At 36.4% G+C, this 17,318-nt stretch overlaps 1 protein-coding gene across 1 annotated transcript in view; it reads right to left on the bottom strand.

The window, feature by feature from the left end:
- Positions 1-303: 303 nt before the first annotated feature.
- Positions 304-17,318, bottom strand: part of Col3a1 (collagen, type III, alpha 1) — a 38,169-nt gene continuing 21,154 nt past the window's right edge. The window contains exons 21-51 of the mRNA NM_009930.2: positions 16,992-17,045; positions 16,349-16,447; positions 15,950-16,003; positions 15,698-15,796; positions 15,360-15,413; positions 15,196-15,249; positions 14,822-14,875; positions 14,229-14,282; positions 13,306-13,350; positions 12,671-12,769; positions 12,477-12,584; positions 11,999-12,052; positions 11,383-11,436; positions 11,247-11,300; positions 10,598-10,651; positions 10,029-10,136; positions 9,702-9,755; positions 9,327-9,380; positions 8,983-9,144; positions 8,765-8,872; positions 7,780-7,887; positions 6,701-6,754; positions 6,509-6,616; positions 5,991-6,044; positions 5,444-5,551; positions 5,160-5,213; positions 4,951-5,058; positions 3,868-4,162; positions 2,703-2,890; positions 2,132-2,374; positions 304-1,409 (exon numbers count right to left, since the gene is read on the bottom strand). Of these exons, the coding sequence (NP_034060.2) occupies positions 1,263-1,409; positions 2,132-2,374; positions 2,703-2,890; positions 3,868-4,162; positions 4,951-5,058; positions 5,160-5,213; positions 5,444-5,551; positions 5,991-6,044; positions 6,509-6,616; positions 6,701-6,754; positions 7,780-7,887; positions 8,765-8,872; positions 8,983-9,144; positions 9,327-9,380; positions 9,702-9,755; positions 10,029-10,136; positions 10,598-10,651; positions 11,247-11,300; positions 11,383-11,436; positions 11,999-12,052; positions 12,477-12,584; positions 12,671-12,769; positions 13,306-13,350; positions 14,229-14,282; positions 14,822-14,875; positions 15,196-15,249; positions 15,360-15,413; positions 15,698-15,796; positions 15,950-16,003; positions 16,349-16,447; positions 16,992-17,045 (2,943 nt within the window). The 3' untranslated portion in view covers positions 304-1,262. The remainder of the gene's footprint in view (positions 1,410-2,131; positions 2,375-2,702; positions 2,891-3,867; positions 4,163-4,950; positions 5,059-5,159; positions 5,214-5,443; positions 5,552-5,990; positions 6,045-6,508; positions 6,617-6,700; positions 6,755-7,779; positions 7,888-8,764; positions 8,873-8,982; positions 9,145-9,326; positions 9,381-9,701; positions 9,756-10,028; positions 10,137-10,597; positions 10,652-11,246; positions 11,301-11,382; positions 11,437-11,998; positions 12,053-12,476; positions 12,585-12,670; positions 12,770-13,305; positions 13,351-14,228; positions 14,283-14,821; positions 14,876-15,195; positions 15,250-15,359; positions 15,414-15,697; positions 15,797-15,949; positions 16,004-16,348; positions 16,448-16,991; positions 17,046-17,318) is intronic.

Raw genomic sequence — 17,318 nt, 5'->3', positions numbered from 1 at the left:
AATTTCCCCAGGATCTTCTTTCTTATTTGCATTTCAAGGATACACTAGTCCTCTCTGTGATCATTTCCAGAAACTGGTTTCCTCAATTCTGATGTCCTTTGTTTGAAATAATGTCAAGGTCTCTACTAACTATGATGTAAAATATACAGAATTAATTAGGGCACATATCTTTATTCTGAAAATATGATATGCCATATTTTTAATTGTTTCACTGAACTACACAATTAGATTCTTTCTAGAAAATTACTGAAGTTCAGGTAGACGTGCCATTGTTAAATCTGTGAGAAGCGACAAAACTGGGAATGTTTCATTATGATATTTTATTATATGACTGGAAGGAAAAAAAGATCAACAACTACATACAAGCTTACAAAAGAAAAAGTTTAAAACATTCTCTGTGTTATTGTGAGAAAAAAAAAAAACCAAACTTGTTTTTCGTTGTTTATTTTTATAGAATAAAAGAAGAGAAGATCCTGTGGCATGCCAGTCAATATTTCTGGCAGAAGACAAATATAGATACTTTGCATTTATGGCTTGAATGAAGGTACCAATTTTGATCTGGAGTTCTAAATGTGAAAATACATTAGCACCTTAACATGTGTCTTTAAAGCCCTTCCAGATACTTGCAAGTTCACCAGCAACAGCAGAAGAGAAGCACCTTTAAAAGCATTTATACCTATGATGAAGACAATTGTGAACTGAAAGTACTCCTTCAAATTCCTGCTCTATAGTCTAGTTTTTTTTAATTCTAGTTAACGCTCTACATGGCTAACCAATGAAATTCATAAGTTTTGTCAAGTTTTACATGATTGTATAGTCTTCAGGTCTCAGAAGCTATCTGTTCTGACCAGTTGAGGTAGTTAACATAGGGAGGAGGACATGTCTAATTTTGTTCTTTCCTGTTTTGGAAATAAAGATATTCTATGCTGGTGAATGAGTATGACCGTTGCTCTGCAGATGGGCTAGAGTTCAAAGAATGTAACACAGTGTTATCATAAAAGTGTTGACGTTTATTTATTATAGCACCATTGAGACATTTTGAAGTTGGAATTGGTAAAAAAATAAAACAAAAGCATTTGACCTGTATTGGGTGGTTGAAACAGCAAAAAATTGTATTCTTTTTTTGTCAAATTATGCTTTTTCCAAAAGTTTGGAAATAAATAACTGGAATTTAGTTGGTCACTTGCACTGGTTGATAAGATTAAAACAAGATGAACACATGGATGTGGTTTTTGTTTTGCTGGGGTTTCAGAGAGTTTGGCTTATAAAAAGCAAACAGGGCCAATGTCCACACCAAATTCTTGATCAGGACCCCCAATGTCATAGGGTGCGATATCTATGATGGGTAGTCTCATTGCCTTGCGTGTTTGATATTCAAAGACTGTCTTGCTCCATTCCCCAGTGTGTTTCTATTCAAAAGAGAAAAAGTTGTGTAAGAAAAAGTTATGACAGTATTATTACCTACATGTTTTCCTTAACTGATCACATTCTAAAACTGTCTTCTGATCTCACAAAGCAGTTACTATACATGTAAACTTCTAGACATATGAAACCTTCTGTATTTAAGTTTTAATATTCTCAATTGATAAATAAGATTGTTAATCAAAGCCTGGCAAGACTCAAAAGTTAACCCAGAAGGGAGATGGCCACAGGCTAGCTCATTCACAAGCCTGGATCCGGTTAAGGCTGTGGCACTATAGTTAACTTACAAGGAAATAGTTGAGTCACCCCTAACAGGAGTGGCTAATATTAATGAATTATGAGAAAAAAGAATAAATCTTCAGTTAGACTTTACATTTTAAAGCAATAGTTATATCTCACAGACCTTATATAATTAATAGTATGTGTAATTTATAGTCAATATCCCAGTTATCAAAGTTATTTTTATGAGTTTAAATTTCATTCATTTTCATTTCAACTGTTTTCCATCTAGAAGTTAAGGTCTATTCAATTTTTGAAATATTTAACATTTTCTATAACAAATAAGTAGATATTATATAATTCCCCACCCAAGCAGCTTTTAGTTTTATTTCTTCTAATAGTTTTATTTCTGCTTCTCAAAACAGCTTGGATGATTAAACAATAAATTCTGAGTTTATTTGCCATCCTATCTGAAGATATTGGTACTTACAGTACAGCCATCCTCTAGAACTGTGTAAGTGAATTTGCTGTTTCCTTCAGCCTTGAATTCGCCTTCATTTGATCCCATCAGCTTCAGAGACTTCTTTACATTGCCACTGGCCTGATCCATATAGGCAATACTGTTTTTGCAGTGGTATGTAATGTTCTGGGAGGCCCGGCTGGAAAGAAGTCTGAGGAATGCCAGCTGCACATCAACGACATCTTCAGGAAGATCAGGAGGGCCATAGCTGAACTATTAAAGAAAAATAGTACATCTAAGCTTGGGACTGAAACCTGGAGTAAGTGATTCATTCATACACCATTAGCACTGACACTGTGTTATAACACTTGTTCATGTACATTATATGATCTTTTATTGTGTGCATAGGTAGATGCCCTAGAAAGTTAAAGAAAGGTGTTTACATGCAACTGACCTTGTATCGTTTAGTCTTTTATAGGAATAATAATTGTTTAATCACACAAGTGTTTGGGGTGTTCTACTCAGTAACCATAAACAAGTAAAAGGAAAAGGGTGTTACGTAATAGGCATAGCTCAGTTTAAAGGTTATATCTTTTCTTACCTGAAAACCACCATTCATAGATTCTCCAAACCAAACATGTTTCTTCTCTGCACCAGAATCTGTCCACCAGTGCTTACGTGGGACAGTCATGGGGCTGGCATTTATGCATGTTTCCCCAGTTTCCATGTTACAGAATACTTTTATAGCATCCATCTTGCAGCCTTGGTTAGGATCAACCCAGTATTCTCCTGAAATGTCACCAAAGAGATAATGTGAATTAGTTATAAAATTTAGAAGTGGAGGCTGAACCAGAAGATTTGCTTGTTACTTGGTTCAGTGCATGGAGTACTACTGTATCAATTTGAAGTATGTAGCACAACTGGTTGATATTTCTGAAGTAAAAAGCTAGTATGCACCATAAAAGCATGGAAATAGAAAAATACAGTGTTACCATTGACTGATGATGCACAGATTGGTGTGTTTTATTTGTCTAAATATCATCTTTTATTTCAAAGATAACACTATTGTCCATATTTATGGCATATTTTAACTTAATTTGTACTTATTTCTTATTTTAATTAATGCCCAGAAGATAGTCTGAGTAAAAGTAGCGGTCTCTCTCAAGATATTTAAAAACTTAAAGTAATTTTAAATAGTATTTTAAAATTTGAAAATATTAAGACTAACTTTATATAATAAATATATCTTGGTAATGAAAAATAAAATTAAACATGTCACAGTAGATAAAAACAGGAGTGATTTAAGAAAAAAATTTGAAATTTAATGATTAGTTCATTAAAATGAATTCTTTAAATATGTAATATAATAATAAAAATAGTAAAATTATGCTTATCTAACCACGGGAATAGGATGATATATGCTACTTGCTCACTTAAATCATTCTGGTTTGGTATTTAGAAATATTTGTGTTAAAATTTCTATAGAACCATCCATAATATTTCTTTTTTTTTTTTTTTTTTTGGTTTTTCGGGATAAAGTTTCTTATATTTGAGCTATTTTGCAGTTACTTACATTATACCTTCAATGCTCCTTCAAACATTGTTTTTTCCTCCTTACTATCAAGCATTTTCAACTCAATTAACAATGTTTTGATAGTACAGGAGCTTCAAAATATTTTCCATTGGAATAATTTTCTTGGTCAAATTCTAATATAGGCTGATTTTTCAGTAAGTGTACAGCATGAAAGATGAAAACTCGAACGTACCACTCTTGAGTTCGGGGTGGCAGAATTTTAGGTCTCTGCAGTTCCGAGCAGGGTTTTTTCGAGAACCATCAGGGCTTATAAGACTCTCTATTTGTCCATTAACAGACTTGAGTGAAGACATAATCTCTTCAGTGTTGATCTTGAAATCCATTGGATCGTCTCCATAATAGGGTGAAAAGCCACCAGACTTTTCACCTCCAACTCCAGCAATGGCAGCAGCACCACCACCACAGCAGGGACCAGGGGCACCAGGGGGTCCAGGGGGTCCTGGCTGTCCAGGGTGGCCTGGCGAGCCCTAGATAAGTAAACATATAGAACATAGAAATGTTTTTCTTGGGCCTCCACTAAATAAACATGTCACTTATGTATAAAAATGAACCATAAGCAATCAATCCACATATGTTGTGACAATTAGTTTAATTAAAAAATATTTTGATTGTCAATGTGTGTCAAATATGATTTGTTACATATAAATATGTTATTCTATTACATAGGAGTAAGTATTGAGCAGAAACTTCATCATTTCCTCTGTGTAGAGATGTAAGCCAGAAGGCACAATATTGGCATGAAAAGGAATAAAATAGGGACTTCATCTTTGGGGCTCAAAATATGCTTGTGACTTATTGGTTTTTCATTTGTTACATGTATATTTGTCGATGCAATGGTTTGTTGTTACATTTATCCCAACACTGTGCAGTCAGAAGGCATTAGCCATGATTTTATCAGTAGCAATACAGAGTTTTATAGGTCATTGAATCAGTAAAACATCTACAGAAACAAAATGATATCTGTGAGTTCTCTGATGTGAGACCAGCATGGCATAATTTGTTTGGTTAGTAGAGTATGTGTTATTTTATTGATATGTCACTCAGAAAGGCATATATATATATATATATATATATATATATATATATATATATCCATGTTATTCTGACACAAACCACCTTAATGCAATCAAGAATGCATTAAATTAGCTTTCACTTTCTAAAGTAAGTGACTATACTGTCTAGTTTACAAAGAATGAAATGTTGGTGACACATTGTATCATAGCAAATTAAATTGTGTATGTATATGCATTTTTACCTCAGATCCTCTTTCACCTCTGTTTCCTCTAGGACCTGGTGGTCCAATAGGACCTGGATGCCCACTTGTTCCATCTTTTCCAGGAGGTCCATGTGGTCCAACTGGTCCCTTAAGAAATGAACATGATGGTGTTATAATGCAGAAAATATATTCCTGCTGTGTAAACATTTTGAAATGTTCACCTTTCAATGTATTTTTATGACACTTACTCTGGGACCTGCAGGTCCTGGACTACCAATTGCACCCTGGTGACCAGCAGCACCCTGGAAAGCAAAAAGGGGATAGAGACCAGTGAAGGACTTCAGGGCTTAGGGAAGGAACTGTTCGCAAATTCTGCAGGACCCAATGAAACAAACATTTCTAATTCTTTCATTCATTGTTTCATGTTAAACTACTACTTCAAATATGCCCTTGAATTCATGTCTCATCTCTCCAGTCTGTCTCATAAGGTATGCAGTAAAGGAGAATTTCTAACATCAGATGATGCACTTACAGGAGAACCTGGAGGACCTGGATTGCCAGGGAATCCTCGATGTCCTTTGATGCCATTAGAGCCACGTTCACCAGTTTCACCTTTGTCACCTCGTGGACCTTGGGGACCCTTTAAAAATACATTTTTAATTAGAGTCATTCTTATACAGTCATATTGAAAGATTAAAATTAAGCTTATAGTAAATATATTATAACCTATAGGATATTATTAATTTATTAATGAATATTTTATAGCATTCTATTAGATTTATTGTAATAAATATAGTATCTTAGGAAGAAATCCCTATCAAAAGAGACTTCACAAACGTAATCACAAAGATTGTTTCTGCTTTAACTTTGGATTGATAATTGTAATTCTCATATCACTACCTGCATAGAACTTTTAGATACTGATTTTTTTCTGTATCATCAAATGAAAGTTTATATTTTCTCCATAGTTACATATCTGTCATTCTAATTACTTTCTAGAGATTTCATAAAGCAGCAGGGTGTTTCTTATAATCTAAAATGAGTTTAAAAACACATCAGGACAAATGTCTAATACTTACCGGAGCACCTCGAGCTCCAGCAGGGCCTGGAGCACCAGAAGGACCAGCAGGGCCCTAGAATGCAAGCAAGCAATTGAACAACTGCAGTGTGAACCATATCTTGTCACTGATTCAACTCCATTTTAAAACGTTAATTGTGTAAGGAGGACAGGAAGATGTGAGAGGAATGGGGGAGGAGAAACATACCGTATAAAAGATTAATTAAAAATTAAGTTAATTTAAAAATTAAATAAAATAAACAATTCTGAAATTTTTTCAAAAATGAAAATTGTTTTTTTTTTAAATGCTAACTTCATTGCAGTGGGATCATAGTACACATACTGTTATTGGAAGCTAGAGTTCTGTAAATTCTGACATCATTCCCACAGCAAACAGAAAGCTGCCCAATTAATACCAATGGAAATCAGCACAGATATATCATGATGGCAAGAGGACCATCCCATTGTCCCGCCTCAGCCTCTTTTTGACGGATGAGAGCATATATCATATATCGAACGAAGCATTGTATTAGAACTCACAGTTTCTCCTCTGTCACCACTCTTTCCAGATGGACCAACAGGGCCAGGTGGGCCTGGATGACCAGGAGCGCCTGGGGCACCAGGAGAACCATTTTCACCACGATCACCCTGGAACAAATTCATGGATCTTACATAAGCATGAAGGCCATTGAATTTAATTACACATGTCTACTCTACATGAATTTGTTATACCTTGCCACCAGGAGATCCATCTCGACCTGGCTGACCATCTGATCCAGGGTTTCCCTGTTTAAAAGAGAGTTAAAAGAGAGCCTTTTACCCTTTTAAAGATAATTTATAGTTTGTATACAAAGTGTCACACACCATTATGGCAGTTTTGAACAGAGGATATTTTAGTAAACTTTTCTCCCCTCTGATATTCCCACGCCCTTGCTGCCCCTCTGTCCTAGTGGAAGCCGAAGTTGCTTCTGGTGAAAAGAAATAGCACATATTTACAATGTGGTTTAACTCTTTAAAGAGCCATGATTCTTTGGAGGATATTTCTATTTTCCTAAAGTTTCATGAATAAATATGAGGGGAGTGCTAATAAAAAGAAAGCCTAAAATGGTTTTTAAGAACAGCTAATAAATAATTTTTTTAGAAGTGGGAAATCTAAATTTGTTATGAAAATCTAAAACTAAACTTCATTTAATATTTCCATGCTAAATATACCTCTCAAAAATCCCAGAGCACACTGTTCAAATATATTTTAATACAGAATGTTAATTGAAAAATTAAGAATAATCATGAATGAATAATGAACATTTTTATATAAAATTGAATCTTGTAATTTTGCCTATTAACTAATTTTCTAAATTATTTTGTGGTTACGTTCTCTTTATTACTGAATATTTTGGGAAATGTTCTTGGTCATAGAACATATTAGCCTAACTTACAAAAAGATTGATTATCAGAGAGGGAAGAAGAACTCTGCTACATGGACACATTTTATTTAAATCGCAAATATTAAGGTTTAGTGGACCTTTCTTTAACTAATACTTGAATTTCAGACTGGAGAGATGTTTCAGGGGCTAGAGATTATTCCAACTAAACCTGATGAATTGAGTTCAATATCCTGGTTGCTAAAGGGTGAAAGGGAAAAACTTACTCTTGAAAGCTGTCCTCTGACCTCCATATGTGCACCATAGTTCTTATGTGCTCATAGTTATACACACTAGCAAACACAATCTAATAACTGTAATTTTAAAAATAAACCAAACAACTGGAGTATTTGCTGACTGGTTGAACACTATTCCTGAATTGCTACTTACATCCCTTCCAGGTTCACCAGCTGTACCAGGCTGACCAGGAAGACCTTGGGGTCCAGGAGGACCACGTTCCCCATTATGGCCACTGGCTCCTGGTTTTCCACTTTCACCCTGCAAACAAAGAAACAGAATACATTTCACTTTGTGATTCCAACTAATGAGGTATTACCAGATTGGAGGGTGATTTAGTCAGTTTCTATTGATGTTTACTTTTCTTGAAACTAAGCCTTTCATAACAGAAAAATGGGGAGCAAGGGTTTTGGATTTTTCTAGTGTCTCAGGGATTCAGAATAGTAAAATGCTTTCTTAATCAGAGCACAGTTGATTGTGAAGAACAGAAGCTTGTGAGTACAGCAAGAAAAATAATGATAAACTATCATCTCAGTGACCCTTAGAATCAGAATTTATTAGAAACTTCCTAGATATGTTAATTACTGTTAAATTTCCTGCTACTATTTTCTGAAATATTTTGAAAAAGGTGCATAAAATGTTATGCTATGAAATATGGTGTGAGTGGAATTATGTTAACTTCTTTTTTGAATGGACATTCCAGATACTAAGCACTATCATGTTCTGGTAATATCAGTGAAGGCAAACCAATAGTTTTGACTTCAAGAGATGGGTAATTTACATCAATTAATGTATCATACATTTATGAGATGAAAAAGTTTCTCCCTTCCTAGTTATAGTGAACCAACTGAAGAATGCTCACAAGTTTCCTAACAGTGATGTTTGAGAAAGCAACATTGTTTTTCTGTGATGTTGGCTTGCTTGTGTATATATGCAAAGCTTGTTTACTACGTCCCTTGCCGGTGTGTTCTGGGAAGACTTAATGAAAGTTTTGTTTTTGCAAACCTAAGAGTGTCAAGAAGGTAAGATCTTTGATAATTTATACCTTGATCAGAAACCTTTTTATATCTGATACAGTGAAGAAATCTCTATACCTCTGTAGTAAAGCAAACATCAGATGCAAGGTGACTATGCTTACCTTGATACCCTGAGGTCCAGGGCTACCCCGTGGACCTGGCATGCCTGGTGGTCCAGCAAGACCTCGTGCTCCAGTTAGCCCTGCAATTCCAAGTGGGCCTGGGGAACCCTGTTGTAATAGATACGAAAGAATCAGCCTATGGCTACAGAATCCTAGCTCCCTTATTATGTTTGTTATCAGAATATGCAGTCTACCAACAAAACAGCAATAGCTCTCACCGGAGGACCCTGAGCACCAGGTGGCCCCTTCTCTCCAGGCTGTCCAGCATCACCTTTTGGTCCAGCTATTCCAGGGTTGCCAGGAGAACCACTGTTGCCTGCAGGACCTGGAGGGCCGTCCTTGCCAGGAGCACCACTGGGTCCTGGGGGCCCTGGATTACCCTGCAAATAATTTAAATTTTAACATGGCAGAAAAGGGTCTTTTTGCTTTCCTTGCCTTTTATTTATTTTAGATTTTAGGTGGGATTTGGTAGATGCCAAATTTGGTAGGTATCAAAATATTTTCTTATTCTAGTCTTTCTGTAAGTTATATTGAAAAAAAAAAAAAACTGGAGAGAGCTTACATTATTGCCAGGAGGACCAGGAAGACCACGCCCACCGGGAAAGCCAGCAGTACCCTGTGAAATGTCAATGAACCAATTAGTTCAAGACTAAAACAAAACTCTGTAAACACATAAATATGAAGGTAAGGAATGTTCCAGGAATTGAATTCTATCTTGAAGTTATTTAGGATTTGCCAACTCTCTTTAAATTTACACACAACTACCAAACCAAACCAAACCACCCCCCCCCCCCAAACAAAACAAAACAAAACTAAACCCTGACTATCGTATTCTCTCTGTTGTTTTCTTGTCATTATCTGGTCTTCACTTAGATTGGAATCAATAACTATGTTCAATAACAGTCATAGAATGATAGCTAAGAGAATTCATACTTACAGGACCACCAGGACTACCACGTTCACCCTTTACACCCTGAGGACCAGGCGGACCCTAAACACAAATGAAAGGAAAGGAATATTGAGTAAAGTAATAAAATAAACATTTGAGAAAATCATTAATCACTGGAAAACCAGTAATGCTCCCTGAAGAGATTAAATTAGCTCACCTATGATCATATCCAAATTACAGAAAAGAAAATTAGAATTAAGGACTATATTCCTATGAAGATTATATTCTCCTCCCATAACACAAAAATCTTACATGAAATATTAACTTAGTAATAAACCAAAATGTCTTACACAATGGTTTAACAATAAGACTTACAGCAGGTCCAGAACTGCCAGTGGGTCCTGCAGGTCCTGGAGGGCCTCCTTCACCTTTCTCTCCAGGGGCACCTCTTTCTCCTTTAGCACCTGGTTCACCATTCTGTCCCTGAACACAGCAACAGTGACCATCTGTGAGTCAAGTTCCTTCACAACATGCTTGACTTATCATTGTTTCTCTTTAAAACGTAGAACTTTTTTTTTTTTAAGCTGGGAAGTTGTTGCCATCAAATAGGGATAGGAGGCTCTTAGAAGATATGCCAAAGCAAAACCAATCAAAATACTGTGGCAAAAGAAGGAGAATAAGGAGGAGGAGGAGGAGGAGGAGGAGGAGGAGGAGGAGGAGGAGGAGGAAAAGGAGAAGGATCTTCCCTTGAATTTGAAAATGAGCATCATGATGTTGCACAAAGAAGGATTGGTGTTTGAGCTGCTTAAAAAAGGGATAAAGTAATTTCGAATGGTAAAGTGGCTGAAGAAATACTGGAACCAGGGTAACATTTTTATTTGCTAGTTTTCAGTAATTTGATAAAATAAGCATTGTGATATACATTCTTAGAAGTCCATACTTACAGGAGCACCCGGGAAGCCAGCAGGTCCTGGAGGGCCATGTTCACCTCTCTCACCCTGAAGGAAGGTATATTATTAGTCACAGTGAAGGCCTTCTCCACAGGCATTATGTGTCTCTGTATCTAAAAGTCTTTTTTACTTCTTATCAACATAAGAAAGGAACAGCACTGCAACTGTTGATTTCTTCTGTCTCTGAACTGAGATATAACTTCCAAGGAATATATCATCAAAGTGCAAATATTTAATACACTTAAATATTGCAAGTATAAAGTATTTAACATTTGGCAGAAGGGTAAAATATCTACTAACACATTGATTAAACAAATACACTTTCTGTAGCTTTATCTTGATTGCCAAATCTTTTTAGGGGCAAAGGATTTTTGATTTGGATAAGCTTTTGGTAAAGTTTAAGAGATGCTCATTTAGAAATATATACTGTTTTTCAAATTATGTACTTTCCCCAGAGTTTTTCAGTTAATAAGGTATCGTAAATAATCTCATGAGGACTTTAACATTTTAAAATATATTCTTGCATCTCATATATTTTAAACATAGAGCTTTAAACATGAAGATCAGAATACCAGGGGCAAAGTTGCTAAAGCTATGGACTGTTTTGTGTTGAGAGTATGATGAAAATGCCTTTAATACTTACAGGGCCACCTCGAGGTCCAGCTATACCTGGAAGTCCAGGGGAACCACCTTCACCCTGAGAAAAGATCAAATGATATTGTTACTGTTCTATGTCTATTAAAGCAAAGATTGATTTTTGTTTCCAGTAGTTTTGTTACCTTATCTCCAGGCTGACCAGCTGGGCCAGGGGGACCAATAGGGCCAGCAGGACCCTGCAGGAAGAAGTGTCTTTAGTTTTGAAAAAATAAACATAATTTCTTGTATTAATCAGAGTATAGGGACATTTATTTACCACTAAAGTGGGTAGATTTTTGCTCTCTCTTGGCTCAAATGATTTGTTCATTGCTGTGTATAAGTATGAGAGTTTAGTAAGTTCACTATTCTGTGTGTATGATTGAAGAAGGTAATTGAATTAAGTGATTTCATTGATACATTCTTTTTTTAAACCATAATTAGAGAAGATAAATAGGATGTGATAAAATACCTTATGGTAACATATTTTTAAAACTGTATTTCTTAACGATATTAATTACTTTGGATTTCTTGATACATTATGGTATCCATTCCTTGCTTTTATCATACTTAGGTCACTGTAGAACTATCACGGAGTGGTAGATAGAAGCTAAGAATTTAAGTAGGGAAGTGATCAGTACTGTTTAATGTTCAGAATGTGGTAACATATGGTCTCATTTTATGAAACAGTGAAAGCTGAGGAAGGGTCTACAACATATTGCATATAATCAGGGCTCATTTCTCACTGATGTGAATACTCACCCTTGGCCCATCCTTTCCTGGAACTCCGTCAGCACCTGCACCACCTGGTTCACCCTGCGAATCAAAAGCAAGCATCATCAGATAACAACATCCCCAGTCTAACATAGCAATCCTCAGGATTTGCTGGGGTTAGAGCTGATATTTTGATTGATAGTTGTTATAGGACTCTATGTCAAAATTCATTTAAAATGATAACAATAATTTTGAAAATAGTTTCTAGTGATGGGAATTTCCTTTAATCTAGAAGGTGTGTTTTTTTTTCCATTTTTTATTAGGTATTTAGCTCATTTACATTTCCAGTGCTATACCAAAAGTCCCCCATACCCACCCACCCCCAATCCCCTACCCACCCACTCCCCCTTTTTTGGCCCTGGCGTTCCCCTGTACTGGGGCATATAAAGTTTGCGTGTCCAATGGGCCTCTCTTTCCAGTGATGGCCGACTAGGCCATCTTTTGATACATATGCAGCTATAAGCACCTTTTCACCCTTTGGGCCAGGACTTCCAGGACCTCCTCTTTCCCCTGGCATCCCTTGCAGACCAGGAGAACCAGAAGCACCAGGAGGGCCAGGGGGACCAGCAGGGCCCTGCAATGAAGAAATACATGGCAAATGACAAGAAAGCAATTGAAGTGCATTCTCTAATATTTACGGGAATCAGCAACTACAGTTACCTTTCCTCCCTCAGGGCCAGGGGGTCCAGCTCCACCTCTAGCACCAGGGATTCCTGCTGTTCCAGGAGGCCCACGTTCTCCAGGTGCACCAGAATCACCCTATCATTGGAAATATAATGTCCATATTAGAAGCACATTGTCAGAAAAGAAAAGCACTGGAAATTATGTAGTTTTGATTATGTCTAATAAGGTTTTGAAGTTAGAAATTTTAATAGTTTTGCAAATTTTATGAGTATAAAACTTTAATTTATTGTTTGAGAACAGGAATCTTGTAAAAAGCCTAGCAAAATGAAATGTGTATTTCTCCTGGTTAAACTAGACATGTCTTTAAAGTAATTACTGTTATTATTCAGAGAGATAAAGTTTGTGCTTCTGCCACCAGGAGAGTTCTCTGTAGGGAAGCCATACATCACCTGTCTTTCCCCTTGATGGCACAGTCTGTGGTGCTTTGTAATGTTAGAATATTCAAATGGAGCAAAATTAATGCACTGGAAGTGCATGCCGTTTGCTTACATGGATGTACTAAACATTGGGAATCTAATTTTTCTAAGCAAAGAACCCTTTAGTTCAATGTACTTAAAATTTTTTCTCTAATCAAGTTGCTCCATAACATGGTAAAAAGGTAAAGAAATTACCTTGCCTCCAGGAGCTCCAGGAGCACCGACTTCACCCTTTGGACCCTAGGAGGTCAACATTATGTATGGTAAGCATTTGTCAGTATGCACTGCACAGGTATAAACAACATTGACGTCTGTCATGCCTCTATATTGTGCAATTGTTTAAATTATGAAGCTATGCATCTTAATTCTGTTCTTTTATATAAAATATAAACGTTTTGTAAGTGGCATTATGAGTAACTCATGTTTGCTTGGTTGTTATTTCTGTGACAGGGTCTCATGCACCTCAGACACATTCAGCCAAGGGTGATCTTGAACTTCCGATAATGCTGCTGCCTTCCTCCCCAAAGAGACTGAGAAGACAGGCCGACATTTGGTTTATACTGTGCTAGAGGCCTCACCAAGTGTTTCATGCATGCTAGCAATCACTGTACCGATTGATCTACACAATAAAAACTTAGCTATTAGAACATACAAAGCTAATAATAGATAAATGAATTTTGATATTTTTCACTTAGTTGCTATGTTTTTCCAATTTTTTTATTAGATATTTTCTTCATTTACATTTCAAGTGCTATCCCAAAAGTCCCCTGTACCCTCCCCTGCCCTGCTCCCCTACCAACCCACTCCCACTTCATGGCCCTGATGTTCCCCTGTATTGGGGCATATAAAGTTTTCAAAACCAAGGGGCCACTCTTCCCAATGATGGCCGACTAGGCCATCTTTTGCTACATATGCAGCTAGAGACATGAGCTCTGGGGGTACTGGTTAGTTGATATTGTTGCTCCACCTATAGGGTTTCAGACCCCTTCAGTTCTTTGGGTACTTTCTCTAGCTCCTCCATTAGGGGCCCTGTATTCCATCCAATAGATGACTATAAGCACCCACTTCTGTATTTGCCAGGCACTGGCATAGCCTCTTTAAAATAAGATTCAACTTACTGGTTCACCTGGTTTCCCATTTTCTCCTGGAGGACCACCGGTACCAGGTATGCCCTACAAATCAACAAAATTACATTGTGTGTGATCACTTCAAACACAGCTATGTGAAAGCTTTTTATATATAAATGTATTTTCCAGGTAGTTAATGACGTAATTTTCATAATTTTAAGGTACAAAATGTTTGCCTCATTCATTAACCAGTGACAGATAGAGGATAGTTACATATTAGAAACCTGTGCTCACATCTATATTTTTTGTTTTCTATATATATACAGATGAACTAAGAGATAAAGATAGATTAATTTAGCTATGTGGAGTTTTCACTATAATAGAGAAAAGTATGTGCATATAGAACTCTTTGAGTTCAACTCATTTTTAATAAATGAATATGTGCATTCTAGAATACCAATAGAAGAAAACTACTATTAATGCTATATTTCAGGATGGAAGAAAAACTTAAAAATTAAGTTTCAGATGAACATGTAGCCTGCTCACAAAATTTTGACGTATATTTATGTAATAAAAATAGGTACAAAAAGGAAATATGGAATTGTCTGTTAAAAACTAATAACATTTGAAGAACAAACTCTTACTTGTAATCCTTGTGGACCAGGGGGTCCAGAATCTCCCTTGTCACCAGCTGGGCCCTAGGTTCAGAAGCACAATTATACACTCCATTGTAAAATTGTCATTCCTAGTTAGTCTATAGTCCACCTCTCAGTAGGCCTATTGCTTACTTTAAAAGGCAAAAATGTTAAGAGTAGGGAAATCTTGATCTATAGAAGATATTCAAGCACATTAATACAACATATAATTAATGCCAACATTTAACTTGATAATAAAATAAGAAAGTCTAGTAACTGCTTGGTGAAATATTATGGCACAGTGGTAGAGATAACATACATTCTAAATTATTGACTTTGTTATATCTCTACCCTACCTCTATCTTAATTATATGAAAACTTACAGTAGGTCCTGGGGGACCCTGAGGTCCAGTCTCCCCATTCTTTCCAGCAGGACCCTACAAAAGTGACAGTCAGGGAAACAGAATTAACACATATAACAAGGAAGTATTGAGGCTGAAGATGGCTGAAATGATTAGAAAGCCAGAAATAAACCAAAGCTACATACTGGAAGGCCAGGTCCTCCAGGGCCACCCCGTTCTCCATTCTTGCCAGGGGCACCCTAAAGAAAAAAGCAAGGGTTTAGATACTCAAAAAGTAATTCACTAATAAAAGTCCAAACCCCATTTTTTGATCCTGCTACACATGCAAAGCCACACACACACACATACATACACCCATTGCCAACTATATATTTGTCTCTATTCATACATGCTGCTCAATTGTCACACATTCTTTCATGTTTAAATGATAGGCTAGGTATTAGGTGATTTTGCATTTTCATATAGAGGTCAAAGGCCATCAATCTGTCAAATATTTATTGAAGAAAGTAATTATAGAACTTACATCATTTCCTTTAGGACCAGGGAAACCCATGACACCAGGCTGACCTCTGGGACCAGATGGGCCAGGGGGACCAGGGCGACCACTTTCTCCTTGACTTCCCTAGTAAGAAAAACACTTGCCATAATCAGGACTTGATGAACAAATAATCTAATTATAATACACATACATATACACACACTCAAATCTATCCAATGTATGCATTTCATTTTTTTTTACTGGGTTAGTAAAACAAGACATCATAATTGTACATACAGGAGGTCCTGGTTTTCCATCATTGCCTGGTCCACCTGGACTTCCGGGCATACCCTAAATGAGAAGTATAGCAGTCATGTGACTTAAAATGTAAAAGTACAACATAGTTAACATGTACAACTTTGAGATTTACGTGTTTATATGTATCCTTGCAAATGTACTCCCTATTTTCTGCTTAAAAACTGATCCTAGTCAAATATTTAGTTTTATTCTCTTCCTTAATCTGTCTTGACCCATGGTTGTTTATTTGTTTGTTTTTTTTAAATAAGGAATTTGGTTTGTTTACTTTGAGACTTTTGAAAGGTATCATCTTGTGAAGTTGTCTTTAGCCTCTCATTATTTGTATTGTCTTTCTTCTTACCAGTTTACAGCATTAGTCAAACAAATGTGTCTCCTTACCCGTATCCCTGGACCTCCAGGGGTTCCATCTCGGCCAGGTTCTCCAGCTACTCCTCTGGGTCCTGCAGGACCTGGGCCACCACGCTCTCCGGGAGGACCCTAAGTTGTGAGATAACAAGTCATAAAGATTTTTGATTAACATAGACATTGACAATACTTAATCTATAACTGTTGGAGTTTTTGGCCTCTCAAGGACAGTTTTGTGTTGCTGTATTCTGATCTATAAAAATCATCTGTTTTAGTTTGGTTTTCATCTTGAAGAAAAATTGGGCAACTATGATGAATTTTCCATGCTTATAACCAACATTATTAATTGGAAGTAACTACTTTTTACACTTAATTAAGGAAATTTAATGATTAGAAGTTCCTTTGGAGCTTCCTCCATATGTGCAGATGATTTCTATAATTCTTGCAGTGACCCTGAGGTTAGTGACTTCTCACTCAGGACATGACATGCATGAAGTAGATTTAGTTTGTCAGATAGCCATGAAAGTATCAAAGTAGGGGCTAGAGTCACATGGTGATGGTTTGTGTTTTATTATCCGGTTACATGTCCTTCAGATATTTATTCTCCCATTAGTGGTATAACATATGAAAGAAATACCTATTTGTAGTAATGGATTTTAGGAGCTGAAGTATTTACCTTTTCTCCTGGGATGCCATTTGGCCCTGCAGGTCCTCGGAAGCCACTAGGACCCTAGAAACAATCACAGTTAAATATTTCAGTTTAAAAGATTAAAACCTATTCATACTTCATAGGTTGCAATATAGTTATTCTTGTATTACTAAGTTCTAAGTATAATATAGTATTCTTGTATTACTAAGTATTACAGAATGTGGGAATTAATTTAGTGGTAGAGCATTGCCACAAAACACATCATGGGGTCAGTTCCTAGCACTGAGAAAATAAAACAAAAAACAAAACCAAAACTCCTAAACAGTGAAATATCCTGAATCACAGGAAAACCAA

Source organism: Mus musculus, chromosome 1, assembly GCF_000001635.26.
Source record: "Mus musculus strain C57BL/6J chromosome 1, GRCm38.p6 C57BL/6J".
NCBI classification, from domain to species: domain Eukaryota; kingdom Metazoa; phylum Chordata; class Mammalia; order Rodentia; family Muridae; genus Mus; species Mus musculus.
Note: the sequence above shows the minus strand (reverse complement) of the source record. Positions and strands in the feature narration are given on the sequence as shown.